Here is an 18,063-nt window from a genome sequence, read left to right as displayed (position 1 = left end):
TTCTTCATAGGATCCATATGATCTAGGGTCTAGTTTTCTCTTTCTCAAAGTCAGAATAACTTAAACAAAATAAATATAAAATATACTTTAATTATTCTTCTTAGCATTCTACCAGACCTGGTTTCCATACTCTTGTAGAAGTCATGGGACTCAGCAGAAGAATAACCAGAAAGGATCAAATATCTTTGTCTTATTTCATTTTCTATTAGGTGGGAAACTTTCAGCGACAACTGGCAGAAGCTAAAGAAGACAACTGCAAAGTTACAATCATGTTGGAGAATGTGTTGGCTTCTCACAGTAAGATGCAAGGCGCTCTGGAAAAAGTGCAAACAGAGCTTGGGCAGAGGGATTCAGAGATTGCAGGCCTCAAGAAAGAAAGGTACCAGAGATTATTTTTCTGTCTTTGTACTTGTATTTTTCTGCTGCCTTGTAGTAAAGAACAGAGTGCAGTCAAGAAACAGTCACTTTATATTGATTCCCTTGTGAAAATAAAGTAGTAAAATGGTATTTAAAGAACTAGCAAATTCAGGAAAATCTGGAATTATAAATAAAAATGATATCCAAAAATTCTCAAATTTTGTAGTGATGTAAATAAGTATGTATTCTAGAAATTCATGTGATATATGCTGTTTTATCCTTGCTGTTTTCTACACCATTTATACCTGCCCTTGGGTCTACAGAACGGTAATTGTCAAGATTAAAGCCAAGTGTCTACTTCTGTTTGAATTAATTATCCATTTATTAGTATCCTATTTATTTTAGATGAATCATTCTGAGAACTACTTTTAGCCATGTTTTATAAGTGAACTCCTTTGAATGTTTCAAAAATTACATAAAAGTTTCCCTTTTAGGTTAATGAACAAATGGTTTGGGTTTAATCAGACCTCTAAGACATATTGTAATACATTAGTGGTGCATATTGCCTCTATGTTATGGGAGAACAAGTGAGTTTTATATTCTTCATTGTGCTTGTTTTTTTACATATGATGAATCTGTATTACCTCTGAACTTAAAAAAAGTCAAGGGGATGGTATTAAAAATAGTTTACTATTCACAATAAAATTCTAGGTAAAAAGCAGAAATCTCAACAGCAAGCCAGTCCATATAGAGGTGATATATTTTTGTACTAGTAATATATATAGTATAACGTTACCAGCCCATAAGTTAGTCATTAACATGTACTGATAGTTTAATATATAAAGCCAAATTGAATCATAAATGGAACAAGTTTTTAATCCATACGAAAATTAGTTTCTGAAGCTGAGGCTACTAATTGTCACCTGCCAACTCTCAGATATTCTGAGCATCTGTAGCCGACTACATATGCCATTTGGGCTTCCTGGAAGGTGTCCTGTAACTCCCAGTGGTATCATTCCTAGATGGTATTTTTCTGTGGTCACTCTCCCTGTGCCCTTCATTTATAGGGCTCTAAATCAACAGCGGGTACAGAAGCTGGAAGCAGAAGCGGACCAGTGGCAGGCCAGAATCCTTGTCATGGAGGCCCAGCACAACAGTGAGGTAGAAGCTAGGTTTTTATAGATGATAATGTTGATATTTTTTATTTTATTGGGATATTGCTATTTTGGAAAAACGGAGTAAAACAATCGGGTAAATTTCCTTTCCATTCAAGTCTGAGTTTTGAACAGTGACATATTTCCAAATGGGAAATGGGTCTGCGATCTTACAGTGAACCATTTATTGGCAAACCAGGACCATAATTATGCCTAACTCTCTTTGTCTTATATGGTCTGCATTCTTTTCATGTATTAATGCATAAGTGAAGTTAAAGGGCTTAGAAAACAACATAACTTTAGTCAGAAGTAGCTAGAATGATCCCACTAAATAAGGAGGCATACTCACATGTGTTTATAGGTGTATACACACATGAATATGTATCTACACGTATGCACACATATAAAATAGAGATATTTCCTGTAAAAAGCTTTTTCTAGAAGGATATACAGGGAACAGTTGCCAGTTCTTATCTGTCTAGGCAGTGAGACCAGAGGGTCATAGGCTCAGGAAGGGAGGAGTTTAACTGGTTTAAAACTTTAGAAATTAGGATAAATAAGTTGGCTCTGTTTTCCAAAACTCTCTAGTGACCAGTGGAGCATACCCTTCCTATCACCTTCTAGGAGTCTCCTAAGGACTGTCTGTAATAAGTTCTCACACATATATTCCAGGCATCTGGAGTCTTTGGTTCTGGTTCCAAACAATTATTGTTTCACAGTTTAAAGAGTGAATATACAGTGTTATGGACTTCTTGTGTCTGTTACAGTGGAATTAAAAACAATCATTCTTCTCTCTTTCAGATGGAGCCTCTACAGAAAGCTCTAGATGTAGCTAGAGAAGACAACAGGAAACTGGCTATGAGCCTGGAGCAAGCTCTCCAGACAAATAATCATCTGCAAACAAAGCTGGAGCGTGTTCAAGAGAAACTGGAGAGCAAAGAACTTGAGCGACAGACTTTGGAAACCTTCAAGTAAGGGCAGTACAGTCGCAGTGAACTTAGGGAGAGCCTCTGGGAGAGTAAGCTTGGCTAATTCACATAAACCAGTTAAAGCCTTTTTCCCTATTGAGCTAGTACTCCCAGCAGAGCCATGTGAAGGAAGCAGGCATACTTGAGCAGAGCAGATATTAGTTGGCCGGGGTACGCTCCTTTTCAGCTCTTCCCTCGTCTACTGTCGGTCTTCTTCCGTACATGAAGGTTTAAACCAAGTTGGAAGGGACACTTACGTGTTTCTGCCAAACCTTTTCTATCAGAAGCTTATGTGTCCTTTAAAAGTATGATTTGGAAAAGGAGAAACAGAAGCATGGATGGGAATAACCCCTCCAGGAGTGGGATAATTCCATTTAAGCAGCTACTAAACCATTCATTGTTTTCAATTTTGTCCTGAGATTAGTTAGGTCAAACCCATCAAGTTCAGGTCAAGCCACTAAAGTTTTTTGTTAAACTTTATCTAGGCAAATAGGATTTAGATATTAATAACATCCCATGAAAATTTATACCCAAGGGAAATGCATTGTGCACGTGGATCTTTATTCCTTTCACGTAGTGAACATACTGATATAGCAGGCAAGTATAAGCTAAAGCAAAGAGGGTATTTTTCATATTTGTAATCTGTACAAATTTTATATTCTGGTGAAATGTTGCTGGCTCAGGACTACTCAGTATTGGTTAAAACAAGAGTATGTGTTTCACTCTTTTGGGTGGATCTCTTTCTATTGAATGACTTTTTGTTTTTTAATGCTGTAGGTAAATGCTTATTTCTTCTTCTGTTAATGAGTTCCAGATCAGTGATTTTTACCTGGTGACTTATCTGCTTCTCATTGGTAAATGACATCTACTAAGATGTTTTCTAAAGGTGATTCATCATCTCTGTTTTTCAAAACAGAGAACAGATGAGTGAAGAATCCAAAATAGAAGCAGAACTGCATGCTGAACGCATAGATGCTCTAAGAAAGCAGTTTCAAATTGAGAGAGAAACTGCAAAGAAAGCAGCACAACGGGAAGTGACTGAGGTATGGAGGCAAGTGACGAAAGTCTCCCTCTAGGTGAATGCCTTTGAAGAGGAGAACCAGCTACAGGATTTCCGAGAATGGCTACAGTTGTTGGCTCTTCCAATCCCCCTGTCGCCAGCAAGCCAGATACATCTCTATGCTGTTTGTAAATTAACACACAAAAAGTTTCTGATATACAGTTATCTGCCCAATGAAGGAATGCCTTGATGACAGCCTTCCCACTGGAGAATAATAACTGAGTGGGAAAGAGGAAGGAGGAGACCGCCATCTGCTAGACAGATGGCAAGTCACCTGTCTCCTCAATTCACTTAACTAGCATCCATCATGCACCTACCTCCTCCTGAGAGGCACAAGTAAAAACAGCATAAGATGTGGTCTGTGCTAAATGACCCCTTATTTAATTGTCATCTCCACTCTTTACATGAGACAACTAGGAAGACAGCAGAAGATGTTTCTTGGATAGCTAGAAGCTGTGTACAATTTTAAAGGAATTCAAAAGTAAGGGAAAGTTTGTTTTAGGCTGGTTGGGTGATCGAAGAAGAAGGGAAGCTTGACGAAATTATACAGGGTTGAGACTGGCAGAGCTGACAGGGCTGTGACACTCTCTGTGTAAGAGGATGAACAAAGCTTAGTTACAAAAATAAATAGGACATGTGAGCAAAGAAAAAGGATTTGCCTCTCTTGATCAGAGCCGAGACTTTAGGAAATTTCTGAGAAAAAGGGGTTAGCTTAGATGAGACCAGCTGGTAGACGGCCTTGACTACCAGAATGTTGGATGGAAAGTATTAGGTAAAAGTAGAGCACTGTAGGTTTCTGAGAAGGCTATGAGCACGATTTTAGGTGGGTTAGTCTATTAGCAGTGGAGAGTAGGTAAGAATGAAGAGAAACTGGAAACATGGAGGCTCAAGGGAACTAGAGCAGTTACTTTGGGCTTCAGATGATTAGAGCCAAGCAAAGTGTTTCTGTTGAAAACAGAGAACAATCAATCACATCAAAAATCCATTTTAATTAATAGAAAAATCAGACACTAAATGTATCATAAGCAAAGGGGAGGGAGTAATTAAAATAATTCCAAGACTTGTTTGGGGTGGCCGGTCTGTATTTTGCCAAATTTAGCGCAGTTAGCAATTGCACTTGACAGTGCACAGTCACAAAATCAGATTCAACTATTTACGTGGTGCTTTGTAAATTGAAAAAGCACTGTATATAAGTGTTAAAAAATATTATAAAAATAATTTCTGTGGGAAACAAAAATGGGCACTGAAATTAAAAGTACCTTTATTCAGAGAGAGTTGTTCAGAATACTTACAAGTTTAAATCCTTTTAACAGGGATCAGTAAAGATGGTGAACTTGTGCAGGAGAGACCAAGGAACAGTATGAGTGTGATGTCTTGAGCAGTTAGTGGCAGGGGTGGGCTCAGGGTGCACTGTTTAAGACTCCCAGCTCTGCCTCTTATTAGCAATGTGTAAATTTACTATCTGTGCAGATGACTTCATTTCTGAGTCTCAGTTTCCTCAGTCAAAAGGGAAATCATCACAGTTGCTTTCCAGGGTGGTTTTGAGGGTTAGTTTTTAGGGCTTACCCAGTTTTGACAAAGCTGTGATTGAGGTAATGGTGGAATATCTAACAGAAATTTAGTTGGGTGATAATAAAAGACTAACACTGTAGTGTGAGGTTAGGATCTGAGAGAATGAGCTAGTATAAAAGAAAAGGTAACAAATAATTTTGACTTTTTTCTTTGACATGAGTTAAATACTTACCAGCCACAGAGAATACCACCCTCCTCCTATCTTCTCCCTTCTCAGTTGCCATCTCTTCTTCCTAAAAATCAAGTCGTACTCATTTAAGGGCATATGAGGAGGAGGGGGAACTCAGTAAAATGATTTAAGTAATGTTAAAAGATAAATTGAAGAATAATAAAATTAAGAGTTTATTTGAACAAAAATCAATTTGAATCAGGCAGTATGCAATCAATTGCAATAGAAAGGCGCTCTGAGGAGTTGTATAAAATGAAAGACTTTTATAGGCAGAGGGAAGCAGGAACAAGGAAGTTATACTAGGCAAAATAGGCAAAAAAGTAGATTAGTTACTAGTAGCTTTAAGGGATGGCAGGGGTCTGTCAGGCAGATTACTCAACTAATGCTGATCGGGCGATTCCTGATTGAATGGTTTAAGAGTCCTTTTCTGGAAGAGCCAAAACTGTAATTAAGTCTCAGTTTGGTGACATAAGGCTTAGCATAAGTGACTTCATTGTGGGCCTGTTGTCTTGTTTTTAATAGTAATCACTATGTTATTTTTCCACTAGACAAGTTTATTAAAATTTCTAAACAAAAAGCAATATTCATAAGAACTATAAACTGTGTAAATAAGCTACAAGGATATATTGTACAGCACAGGGAATATAGCCAGTATTTTATAATAACTGGAGTATAATCTATAAAAATTTTTAATCACTATGTCATACACCTAAAACTAATATATCGTAAATCAACTATACCTCAATAGAAAAAAAGCAATATTATAAAAATACATGCAAGGATAGTCAATAACTGATAGGTGTATTTACATAAACTGCCATATAATTTATTTCCACTTCTCCATACATGAGGTCACAAGTGACAGAAAGAGACGAGCTTAAGCTTTTTAAAAAAAAAAAAAAAAAAAAACCTTTAAAGCATAGCAATGAGCACTGAGCAATTAGTGTGTGCCAGGCTCTATATTCCTTCTCTGCCTCATCTTGTTTAACTGTTACATGAATCCTATGAAGTAGGCTATTCACATACTTTTCCAATGATGAACCTGAGGCTTAGGGAAGTTAATTATCGGAAATTACTTGACTAGTGTGTGGTGAAGCTGAGATTTTAACTTCTGTCTGATTCCAAAGCCATGCTCTTAGAAAGCAAATGATGAACATACATTTACATTATCTGTTCTAAGAAAAATTGTGTTCTTTAGTGTTAAAAATTATGAAAATCACTGAGAGTATTTCTCCACAAATCTACTTATTATTGCCTCACTTACCCTCCTTTTTTAAATATCTATTTATTTGGCTGTGCCAGGTCTTAGTTGCAGCACACAGGATCTTTAGTTGTGGCACACAGGATCTAGTTCCCTGACCAGGGATCAAACCCGGCCCCCCTGCATTGGGAGCACAGAGTCTTAGCCACTGGACCACCAGGGAAGTCCCATCACTTAACCTCCTTTTTAAAAGAAAGGTCCAAAGAGAACAAAATATAGGGACACAGCTAAACATAAGCTTCTCTTACTGAACGGAAGGTTAAAACGTTCTAATTTTCCCTTTGTATCCCACAGCTGAAGAAAGCCCTTGATGAAGCCAACTTCAGATCAGTGGAGGTATCCCGGACCAACCGAGAGCTGCGGCAGAAACTTACAGAGTTGGAAAAGACACTGAACAGCAGCAAGGAGAAAATAAAGAGTCAAAAGGCCCAAATTAAGCTCCACTTGTCAGCTAAGGCGAATAATGCTCAGAATATAGAGAGGATGAAGGTTGTATGAGAAACCCTAACTCTCCTCTCACCTCCTTAGTATCTGATGAGGATCCAGGCAGGCAGTGGTGTCTGGGGAGGATGGTTTCAGAGCATTACCGTCACCATGGGTTCTCTGGGAATTACAGCTACACCTGGGAAGTGGGCAGATTGCCTGGGGGGAGGTGGGGGGAGACTTTTCCCGCAGAGATACTGCTGCATCAGTGTTTGGTTTCTCATTAGCTGCCAGTGTCACATTCTGGCTCCCCAGCTGTCTCTTCCACAGTGATTGTACAAGATTTTGCTCTTTTGGGGTCAGGGCCTGGATGGGAAGGAGAGCCCAGCAGGAACTGGTAACTGTGGATCTCATGTGGGATTCTTTCTGTTAGCCTATAGGCAAAAAGAGCAAGCCAGTTTTTCCACTGATCATCTTTCTATGTTATTTCCACATTTACTTTCAGCAAATAGAAACAGAATTGAGGCAAATGGAGATAATTAAGGATCAATATCAGAAAAAAAACTACGAACAGGTAGATGATTTCCACACACTCTGTTTACCATTCACATGAAATGCCAAACTTGGACAGGTTCACCAACCGTCTCCCTCTTTGTGCCCTACCAGTCACTAAGTATCCAGAAATTTGTATCTGAAATGACTAACCTACAGAAGGAGATGCAGCTGTTGGCCAAGAGCCAATATGATCTGTCAGCTCGGAATAAACAGCAAGAGCTGCGACTCGAGGCAGAGTGGAAGAGAAGGCGGGAGCTGGAGCATCGGTGCCAGGTAAAAGGGTTCCTAAGATTCATCTCAAAGATTACCAGCAAAGGCCATGTGCAAAACCCAGCATGAGGGCACCTGGCTTTTCTAGGCTGTGTAGAAGACAAGCTTACAAGTCGTTCATCTTAGCAAAGTCCTTAGAATCATATCTAGGAATGAAGCCTGGAGCTTTGACTATGGCACCTCGTCTTCATGTTCAACTTAATAAAAATGATACTCATTTTTAAAGAACGGCTAAAGCTCACATATGCAAAGTACTAGTTACTAAGTAAGACTTCTGAACTTAATAGTGTTTCAGGAACTTTACACCCCTTGGTTCTTCCCCGTAGCTCAGATACATCTGTTGCCGTTACAGGACTTTTATCTACTCCCAACCTAATGAAAAGCACATTTTATTACGGAAAAGGGACTTCAAGAGACCATCAAGCTCTTGCTTTCCAACAGAGATTGTCTGCTATGAAAAGTATTCCCCAGTTTTAGAAAGAGATGTTAATCACCTTTTCTCAGGAGAATCTGTAAATCAAAATCTGTAATCATATACACAAATGTATACCGTAGGTTAAACTGAAAATAATAGTTTTTATCTTATAGTCTGGTAGCACCTGGAGTTAGAAAGTACCCCATCATACTTTCATAATTTGGTTGCTCATTTACTACAATATTGAAGCTTTTTCTTCCATATATAGTACATTGGGAGTTTGTAAAAAGTCTTTGTATCACATTTTCAGGAATTGGAAGAAACTATTAGACACCTGAAGAAATGTAAAGAGGCAACAGAGAATAAACTGAAAGAAGCTAGTGTGGAATCAGAACAGGTGAGCCAGACCCATGGACATGAAGACTTAGACAAGCTTCCTCAGACACGATGACCCTGAAACACAAGTCAGTGTAATATCCTTCAGTAACATAGTTGTCAGGAGTGCAAAAGGCAAGAACCAATACCTTACTCAGTATAGCTTCTGTTATAAAGAATAGTTTCAGATTAAGATTCTGTGTCTTGATGAGACATCATAGAATGCTAAAATATTGATTTTGACAAATGTTAACTTGGTAGTCCAAGTCCCTGAAATTCCAGAAGTCCCTGGAATTGGGATTGACATATATACACTAATATGTATAAAATAGATAACCAATAAGAACCTGCTGTATAATAAATAAAATTCAAAAAAGAAGAGATTCTTAAGCTAAAGGTATCACAGTGACATTGCTGCCAGTTTATCCTTTTTGTAGCCATTAAATTACATGATAATATGACTGTCAGAATGGTATATTGAAAGGAATATGGGGGGGGCAGAATGAAGATGGTGTACTAGGAGGACGTGGAATTCGCGTCTCCTCACAACTAGGGCACCTACCAGGTACCAGTGGGGGACCACTGACACCTAAGGGGATGGGAGGAACCCCCAGAGACCAGGTAGGACATGAGGCATGGGGGGGGAGTGAAGGAAAAGCAGAGGTGGGATGGGACTGGCACCTGAGAGGCGGCTGGGGGAAGGGAAGGGATTCCATGCCTGAAGGGGTAAATTTGGGGACCACTGGGAGGGCAGAGGATCAAAAGGGAGCAGGGCCAGGTTTCCCCTGCCCAGTTGGGCCCCTGGGAACCTGCTGAGATCCTGGGCCTGACCCTCTGCCCACTGAGGCCCCCTCCAGCTGTGCGGGTCCTGAGGGAGTGGGAGGGAAGAGGGAGCAAAAGTAAAGGCTGGACCTGTGGGACCAGCACCCCTGAGGGGTGGCTGGGGGAGAGGAGGAGTTCCTACACCCAGTGGGACCCACCCACGGTTAGGGGTTCAGCAGCAAAGGGGGAGACCCTGGAGGAGACAGTGGGGGAGGGCACAGAGGAATGGAGGGAAACAGGGCCAGCGCTTTCCCTGTTGGGCTCCTGGGCCTAATCCTCGGAGCCTCTCTCCTGTGCAGAGCCCAAGCCCTGCCCCTACACCCCCACCCAAGGCCCCACCTCTACACTCAGAGACCTGCTCTGAGACCCCCTCCAAGGCACTGGGCCTAAACCCCACCCACACACCCTCACTCAGGGCCTTACCTCCAAACTCCAGAACTCCACACTCCAGAGGCCCTCCTTTCCTTCCACCCAGGTCCTAAGCAGAGGCCCTGACCCACACTTGAACATCACCCCACCTAGGCCCCACCCCCAGGGCCTTTTCCTGCTATGGGGCTCCTGAGCCTAGGTCCTGCCCCACCTTAAACCCCACCCCTGCCTAAGTTCCACCCCTGCCTAAACCCCACCCTGTAGCCAAGGCTTTTTTTTTCTTTTTTCCTCTCTTAGATTGGGGTTCTGTTTTACCTTGTTGACTCATTGTTGATTCTCTTATATTTTTATATTTCCTAATCTTATTTTTCTAATTTTACTTTATTCTTTATACTTTGTTGTTCTCTCCTTTTGGCTTGTACCCTCCCCCTTTTTTATTTCCTTTTTCTGTTGTGGTTTTATTTTACCTTGTTGCAGTTGTTTCAATTATAGTTTTATATTTCCTAATATTTATTTTCTTTTTTATTCTTTGATATTGTGCTGCTCTGCTCTGCTCCTTTTTTTCCTTTTTCTTTTTTACAGTGCTACAAAGCTTGCAAGATCTTGGTTCCCAGGACAGAGGTCAGGCCCAAGCTCCTGTAGTGGGAGCTCCAAGTCTGCTGGACTAACAGAGAAACTCAAATCCCAGGAAATATTAATGGGAGTGAGGCATCCTAGACGTCCTCATCTCTGCACCAAGACCTGACTCTGTCCAACTGCCTGCAAACTCCAGTGCTGGATGTCTCAGGCCAAACAGCCAGTAAGATAGGAATACAGCACCACCCATCAAAAAAAAATGAAATGACAAAAAAAAAAAAAAATGTTACAGACGAAGGAGCAAGGTAAAAACCTACAAGACAAATAAGTGAAGATGAAATAGGCAAGCCACCTGAAAAAGAATTCAGAGTAATGATAGTAAAGATGATCCAAAATCTCGGAAACAGAATGGAGAAATTACAAGAAGCATTTAACAAGGATCTAGAAGAATTAAAGAGCAAACAAACAGTTACTGAAATTAAAAATACTCTAGAAGAAATCAGTAGCAGAATAACTGAGGCAAAAGAACGGATAAGTGAGCTGGAAGATAAGATGGTGGAAATAACTGCCAGGGAGCAGAATAAAGAAAAGAGAATGAAAAGAATTGAGGGCAGTTTTAGAGACCTCTGGTACAATATTAAATACACCAACATTCGAAATATAGGGGTCCCAGAAGAAGAAGAGAAAAAGAAAGGGACTCAGAAAATACTTGAAGAGATTATAGTTGAAAACTTCCCTAACATGGGAAATGAAATAGTCAATCAAGTCCAGGAAGCACAGAGAGTCCCACACAGGATAAACCCAAAGAGAAACACACCGAGACACATTAATCAAACTATCAAAAATTAAATACAAGGAAAAAATATTAAAAGCAGCAAAGGAAAAGCAACAAATAACATAGAAGGGAATCCCCATAAGGTTAAGAGCTGACTTTTCAGCAGAAACTCTGCAATGCAGAAGGGAGTGCAGAACATAATTAAAGTGGTGAAAGGGAAAAACCTACAAACAATATTACTCTACGCAGCAAGGATCTCATTCAGATTCAACAGAGAAATTGAAATTTTAACAGACAAGCAAAAACTGAGAGAATTCAGCACCACCAAACCAGCTTTACAACAAATGCTAAAGGAACTTCTGTAGGCAGGAAACACAAGAGGAGAAGGAAAAGACCTACAAAAACAAACCCAAAACAATTAAGAAAATGGTAATAGGAACATACATATCAATAATTACCTTAAATGTAAATGGATTAAATGCACCAACCAAAAGACATACACTGGCTGAATGGATACAAAGACAATACCCATATATATGCTGTCTACAAGAGACCCACTTCAGACCTAGGGACACATACAGACTGAAAGTGAGACAATGGAAAAAGATATTCCATGCAAATGGAAATCAAAAGAAAGCTGGAGTAGCAATTCTGATATCAGACAAAATAGACTTTAAAATCAAGACTATTACAAGAGACAAAGAAGGACACTACATAATGATCAAGGGATTGATCCAAGAAGAAGATATAACAATTGTAAATATTTATGCACCCAACATAGGAGCACCGCAAAACATAAGGCAAATGCTAACAGCCATAAAAGGGGAAATCAACAGTAACAAAATCACAGTAGGGGACTTTAACACCCCACTTTCACCAATGGACAGATCATCCAAACTGGAAAGAAATAAGGAAACACAAGCTTCAAATGATACATTAAACAAGATGAGCTTAACTGATATTTATAGGACATTCCATCCAAAAACAACAGAATACACTTTCTTCTCAAGTGCTCATGGAATACTCAGAATAGATCATATCTTGGGTCACAAGTCAAGCCTCAGTAAATTTAAGAAAATTGAAATTGTATGAAGCATCTGTTCTGACCAAAATGCTATGAGACTAGACATCAATTAACTACAGGAAAAAATCTGTAGGAAATACAAATACATGGAGGCTAAACAATACACAGCTAAATAACCAAGAGATCACTGAAGAAATCAAAGAGGAAATCAAAAAATACCTAGAAACAAATGACAATGAAAACATGACAACCCAAAACCTATGGGATGCAGCAGAAGCAGTTCTAAGAGGGAAGTTTATAGCAATACAATCCTACCTCAAGAAACAAGAAACATCTCAAATAAACAACTTAACCTTACACCTAAAGCAATTAGAGAAGGAAGAACAAAATAACCCCAAAGTTAGCAGAAGGAAAGAAATCATAAAGATCAGAAATAAATGAAAAAGAAATGAAGGAAACAATAGCAAAGATCAATAAAACTAAAAGCTGGTTCTTTGAGAAGATAAAATTGATAAACCATTAGCCAGACTCATCAAGAAAAAAAGGGAGAAGACTCAAATCAATAGAACTAGAAATGAAAAAGGAGAAGTAACAACGGACACTGCAGAAATACAAAGGATCATGAGAGATTACTACAAGCAACTCTATGCCAATAAAATGGACAACCTGGAAAAAATGGACAAATTCTTAGAAATGCACAACCTTCCGAGACTGAACCAGGAAGAAATAGAAAATATGAACAGTCCAATCACAAGCACTGAAATTGAAACCGTGATTAAAAATCTTCCAACAAACAAAAGGCCAGGACCAGATGGATTCACAGGTGAATTCTATCAAACATTTAGAGAAGAGCTAACACCTATCTTTCTCAAACTCTTCCAAAATATAGCAGAGGAAGGAACACGCCCAAACTCATTCTACGAGGCCACCATCACCCTGATACCAAAGCCAAAGATGTCACAAAGAAAGAAAACTACAGGCCAATATCGCTGATGAACATAGATGCAAAAATCCTCAACTAAATACTAGCAAACAGAATCCAGCAGCACATTAAAAGGATCATACACCATGATCAAGTGGGGTTTATCCCAGGAATGCAAGGATTCTTCAATATATGCAAATCAATCAATGTGATACACCATATTAACAAATTGAAGGAGAAAAACCACATGACCATCTCAACAGATGCAGAGAAAGCTTTTGACAAAATTCAACACCGATTTATGATTAAAACCCTCCAGAAAGTAGGCATATCGTCCTCAATGGTGAAAAACTGAAACCATTTCCTCTAAGATCAGGAACAAGACAAGGTTGCCCACTCTTACCACTATTACTCAGCATAGTTTTGGAAGTTTTAGCCACAGCAATCAGAGAAGAAAAAGAAAAGGAATCCAAGTCAGAAAAGAAGAAGTAAAGCTGTCACTGTTTGCAGATGACATGATACTATACATAGAGAATCCTAAAGATGCTGCCAGAAAACTACTAGAGCTAATCAATGAATTTGGTAGAGTAGCAGGATACAAAGTTAATGCACATAAATCTCTTGCATGCCTATACACTAATGATGAAGAATCTGAAAGTGAAATTAAGGAAACACTCCCATTTACCATTGCAACGAAAAGAATAAAATACCTAGGAAGAAACCTACCAAGGAGACAAAAGACCTGTATGCAGAAAACTATAAGACACTGATGAAAGAAGTTAAAGATGATACAGACAGATCCATGTTCTTGGATTGGAAGAATCAACATTTGTGAATATGACTGTACTACGCAAAGCAACTTACAAGTTTCACAATTTGTATGGAAACACAAAAGACCCCGAATAGCCAAAGCAATCTTGAGAAGGAAAGACGGAGCTGGAGGAATCAGGCTCCCAGACTTCAGACTATACTACAAAGCTACAGTTATCAAGACAGTATGGTACTGGCACAGAAACAGAAATATAGATCAATGGAGCAGGATAGGGAGCCCAGAGATAAATCCACTCACATATGGTCACCTTATCTTTGATAAAGGAGGCAAGAATATACAATGGATAAAAGACAGCCTCTTCGTAAGTGGTACTGGGAAAACTGGAGAGCTACATGTAAAAGAATGAAATTAGAACACTCCCTAACACCATACACAAAAATAAACTCAAAATGGATTAAAGACCTAAATGTAAGTGGACACTCTATAACATAAATCACAGCAAGATCCTTTTTGACCCATCTCCTAGAGAAATGGAAATAAAAACAAAAATAAACAAATGGGACCTAATGAAACTTCAAAGCTTTTGCACAGCAAAGGAAACCATAATCAAGACCAAAAGACAACCCTCAGAATGGGAGAAAATATTTGCAAATGAAGCAACTGACAAAGGATTAATCTCCAAAATTTACAAGCAGCTCATGCAGCTCAATAACAAAAAAAGAAACAACCCAATCCAAAAATGGGCAGAAGACCTAAAGAGACATTTCTCCAAAGAAGACACAGATGGCCAACAAACACATGAAAAGATGCTCACCATCACTAATCATTAGAGAAATGCAAATCAAAACTACAATGAGGTATCACCTCACACCAGTCTGAATGGCCATCATCAAAAAATCTACAAACAATAAATGCTGGAGAGGGTGTGGAGAAAAGGGAACCCTCTTGCACTGTTGTTGGGAATGTAAACTGATACAGCCACTATAGAGAACAGTATGGAGGTTCCTTAAAAAACCAAAAATAGAACTACCATACGACCGAGCAATCCCACTACTGGGCATATACCCTGAGCAAACCATAATTCAAAAAGAGTCATGTACCACAATGTTCATTGCAGCTCTATATACAATAGCGAGGACATGGAAGCAACCTAAGTGTCCATCGACAGATGAATGGATAAAGATGATGTGGCACATATATACAATGGAATATTACTCAGCCTTAAAAAGAAATGAAATTGAGCTATTTGTAATGAGATGGATAGACCTAGAGTCTGTCATACAGAATGAAGTCAGAAAGAGAAAATCAAATACCGTATGCTAACACATACATATGGAATCTATAAAAAAAAAAAGGTCATGAAGAACCTAGGGGCAAGACGGGAATAAAGACACAGACCTACTAGAGAATGGACTTCAGGATACAGGGAGGGGGAAGGGTAAGCTGGGACGAAGTGAGAGAGTGGCACGGACATATATACACTACCGAATGTAAAATAGATAGCTAGTGGGAAGCGGCCGCATAGCACAGAGAGATCAGCTCGGTGCTTTGTGACCGCCTGGAGGGGTGGGATAGGGAGGGTGGGAGGGAGGGAGACGCAAGAGGGAAGAGATATGGGAACATATGTATATGTATAACTGATTCACTTTGTTATAAAGCAGAACCTAACACACCATTGTAAAGCAGTTATACTCCAATAAAGATGTTTTAAAAAATTAATTAATTAAAAGGAATATGGACTCCTCTCTTGTGAGTTTGCCAACAATGACACTTACTGGGCCCTTAAGGAAGTTACATTTACTTTCTGTAACTCATCAGGTACCACTTCTATAGTAGTCAGGAAGTTATTACCTACCACTGTTACTCTGATAGATGGCTTGGAGTAAGTTTCAATAAATGTTGGCTCTATTCTCATTCACCATACAAGAGGAGACATGATGTACAATGAATGTCGTTTCAAGCATCTTTCCCTCAACTTCTGATAGAGCAAAGTGGGGTTTGGTTTGGGGGTGGATGGGAGTGTGTCTGTCGTCAGGATGCACAAACAGACCTGGAAAATAGCTTTGTAGCTTTCTAAAAGTTAAATGACAAGCAGAGCTCTGGTTTCTTATCTCACTATTTTCTAGCCACACTGTGACCTGGTTAATATGGGACAAGTACATAGTAGCACAAATTTATAAAGGACCTATTATATGGCTGGTGCCGTGTTAGGTGATGGAGATATAGCGTGAATAAGCCAGACAAAGCCCCTGCTCTCATCGAACTTGCCTTCTCCCAAGCAAGAGAGAAATACAGTAGTCTCTGAGACCTCAGAGTCAAAACGTGAAAATGCTGTCCATGAAACATAAATAATCAAAGGGGGAAAAACAGTCATTTTCCTTTTTATTCTAGAGGATATGTTCTACAGCTATTTTGAAGCAACCTTTATATATAATAAAAACCTGTTGGCTCTACCTTCAAAATAACAAAATATCCCAAATACATAGAAAAGTGCCAGGCACATATAGGCTCTCAATAAACATCTGTGAAGTAAATGAATACTGATCCTAGATCATCTTCAAAGGCAGACTATTAGAGGGACTGTTTTCAAGTCTCACAGATCATTTGGAAATTTGTGCTTAGGACCTAAAGTATAAAATATTTTGATAAAGGAAATAAAAAATACCATTTACACTAAGCTGGTCCAGTGTTTTTACTAATTCACTGTATTACCTTTATAAAGCACAGCAGGAAAATCTAGGCTTTACAGTTCAGGGACTTTGGAGAAGTGTTTAGTCTTAGAGAACAGAACTCAAAGTGTGGTTTGAACTACCACATGAATTTTCAATGCCATCTTGTACTTTCACTCCTATCGTAACTTTCTCCTGAGCCCTCTCATCTCAGTTCACATCCAGGAAATATTAACAAATGCATGAAAATCAGGTTTGCATTCATTGTTTAACTCCATATTCAGCAACTATTCTCTCATCTATAGGAGAATGTGTATTATGCAAACAGGTTGCAAAGACCATGCAGTTAGAATTTGAGTCTTTTAATATCTAAGTAAAGTCTTTTGTGTGTGTGTGTGTGTGTGTGTGGTATGCGGGCCTCTCACCGTTGTGGCCTCTTCCGTTGCGGAGCACAGGCTCCGGACGCGCAGGCTCAGCGGCCATGGCTCACGAGCCCAGCCGCTCCGCGGCACGTGGGATCTTCCCGGACCGGGGCACGAACCCGCTTCCCCTGCATCGGCAGGCAGACTCTCAACCACTGCGCCACCAGGGAAGCCCTAAGTAAAGTCTCTTGAACTGGCAACTATAGGAAGAAAACTTCCAGTTTAACTAATATGAAGCCATTTGCTAATTGTGGGGGGAAATAAAGCTTTTAAATTATACAGTGTAAAAAGAAAGAGTCTCGGGCTTCCCTGGTGGCGCAGTGGTTGAGAGTCCGCCTGCCGATGCTAGGGTACACGGGTTCGTGCCCCAGTCCGGGAATATCCCACACGCTGCGGAGCGGCTAGGCCCGTGCGTCATGGCCGCTGGGCCTGCGTGTCCGGAGCCTGTGCTCCGCAACGGGAGAGGCCACAACAGTGAGAGGCCCGCGTACCGCAAAAAAAAAAAAAAAAAAAAGTCTCTTGAACTAATGCACAAAAAGATTAAGTGTTCCTTTGTTGTAAATTTTAATTAGAACATTTGTATGTGCAGATAACAGCTAACCTGGAAGAAGCTCAGCGCTGGTTTAACTGCAGACTCGATGGCCTACAACTTGAGCTGACCAAAAACCGGTTGCAGAGGGAAGACAGGTGGCAGGAAAAGGTGGAATATTTGGCTGTCTTAAGCAATTCTGGATTTGTTCCTTCTCAGATTTCTAACTACACAAGTTCTCTCTTCATCCAGCTACTCTCCACTAATCTGTAGATTTCTTTTAACTACTGTTTGGAAAACCAATGAACTGAATTTCTTTCTTAAAAGTTCTACCTCTCCCAAGCTGTCTAGTTTAGAACCACCTATCTTGAAAAATGACATCCATAAAGACAAAATAGGTCCTCAGCTCTGCAGTTAGTTTCTAACAGTTTTGGGGTGTGTGTTCTTTCCAACAGGACCAAGATAAAAGGCACAACGGCATATCCAATCAGTCTGCTCTACATCGATGGGAGAATAAACAGAATCTTAGACTTGTGCCCAAGAAGTGTCATTCTGAACTAAAGAGAAAGTGATGTCCTTGACAGAGGAGCTTCTTCACTTAGAA

At 39.7% G+C, this 18,063-nt stretch overlaps 2 protein-coding genes across 3 annotated transcripts in view; one reads left to right on the top strand and one right to left on the bottom strand.

Moving 5' to 3' along the window:
• GTF3C3 (general transcription factor IIIC subunit 3) overlaps positions 1-18,063 on the bottom strand; it is a 95,571-nt gene that overhangs the window by 11,953 nt on the left and 65,555 nt on the right. For both annotated transcript variants that reach the window (XR_016394070.1, XR_016394069.1), the window contains one exon: positions 5,284-18,063. This exon is cut by the window's right edge and continues 18,472 nt beyond it. The gene's annotated coding sequence lies outside the window, so the exon portion shown is untranslated. The remainder of the gene's footprint in view (positions 1-5,283) is intronic.
• Positions 1-18,063, top strand: part of CCDC150 (coiled-coil domain containing 150) — an 88,653-nt gene that overhangs the window by 67,190 nt on the left and 3,400 nt on the right. The window contains 10 exon segments of the mRNA XM_089916550.1: positions 210-379; positions 1,425-1,518; positions 2,313-2,482; positions 3,396-3,522; positions 6,836-7,030; positions 7,470-7,538; positions 7,631-7,792; positions 8,515-8,601; positions 17,520-17,630; positions 17,915-18,063. The exon segment at positions 17,915-18,063 is cut by the window's right edge and continues 3,400 nt beyond it. Of these exon segments, the coding sequence (XP_089772676.1) occupies positions 210-379; positions 1,425-1,518; positions 2,313-2,482; positions 3,396-3,522; positions 6,836-7,030; positions 7,470-7,538; positions 7,631-7,792; positions 8,515-8,601; positions 17,520-17,630; positions 17,915-18,031 (1,302 nt within the window). The 3' untranslated portion in view covers positions 18,032-18,063.

The sequence above is a fragment of the Delphinapterus leucas genome, chromosome 8 (genome assembly GCF_059928025.1).
Source record: "Delphinapterus leucas isolate spDelLeu-1000000601 "Yukka" chromosome 8, BTC_Dleu_Yukka2, whole genome shotgun sequence".
NCBI lineage: Eukaryota > Metazoa > Chordata > Mammalia > Artiodactyla > Monodontidae > Delphinapterus > Delphinapterus leucas.
This window is presented reverse-complemented; position numbering and strand designations above follow the sequence as displayed.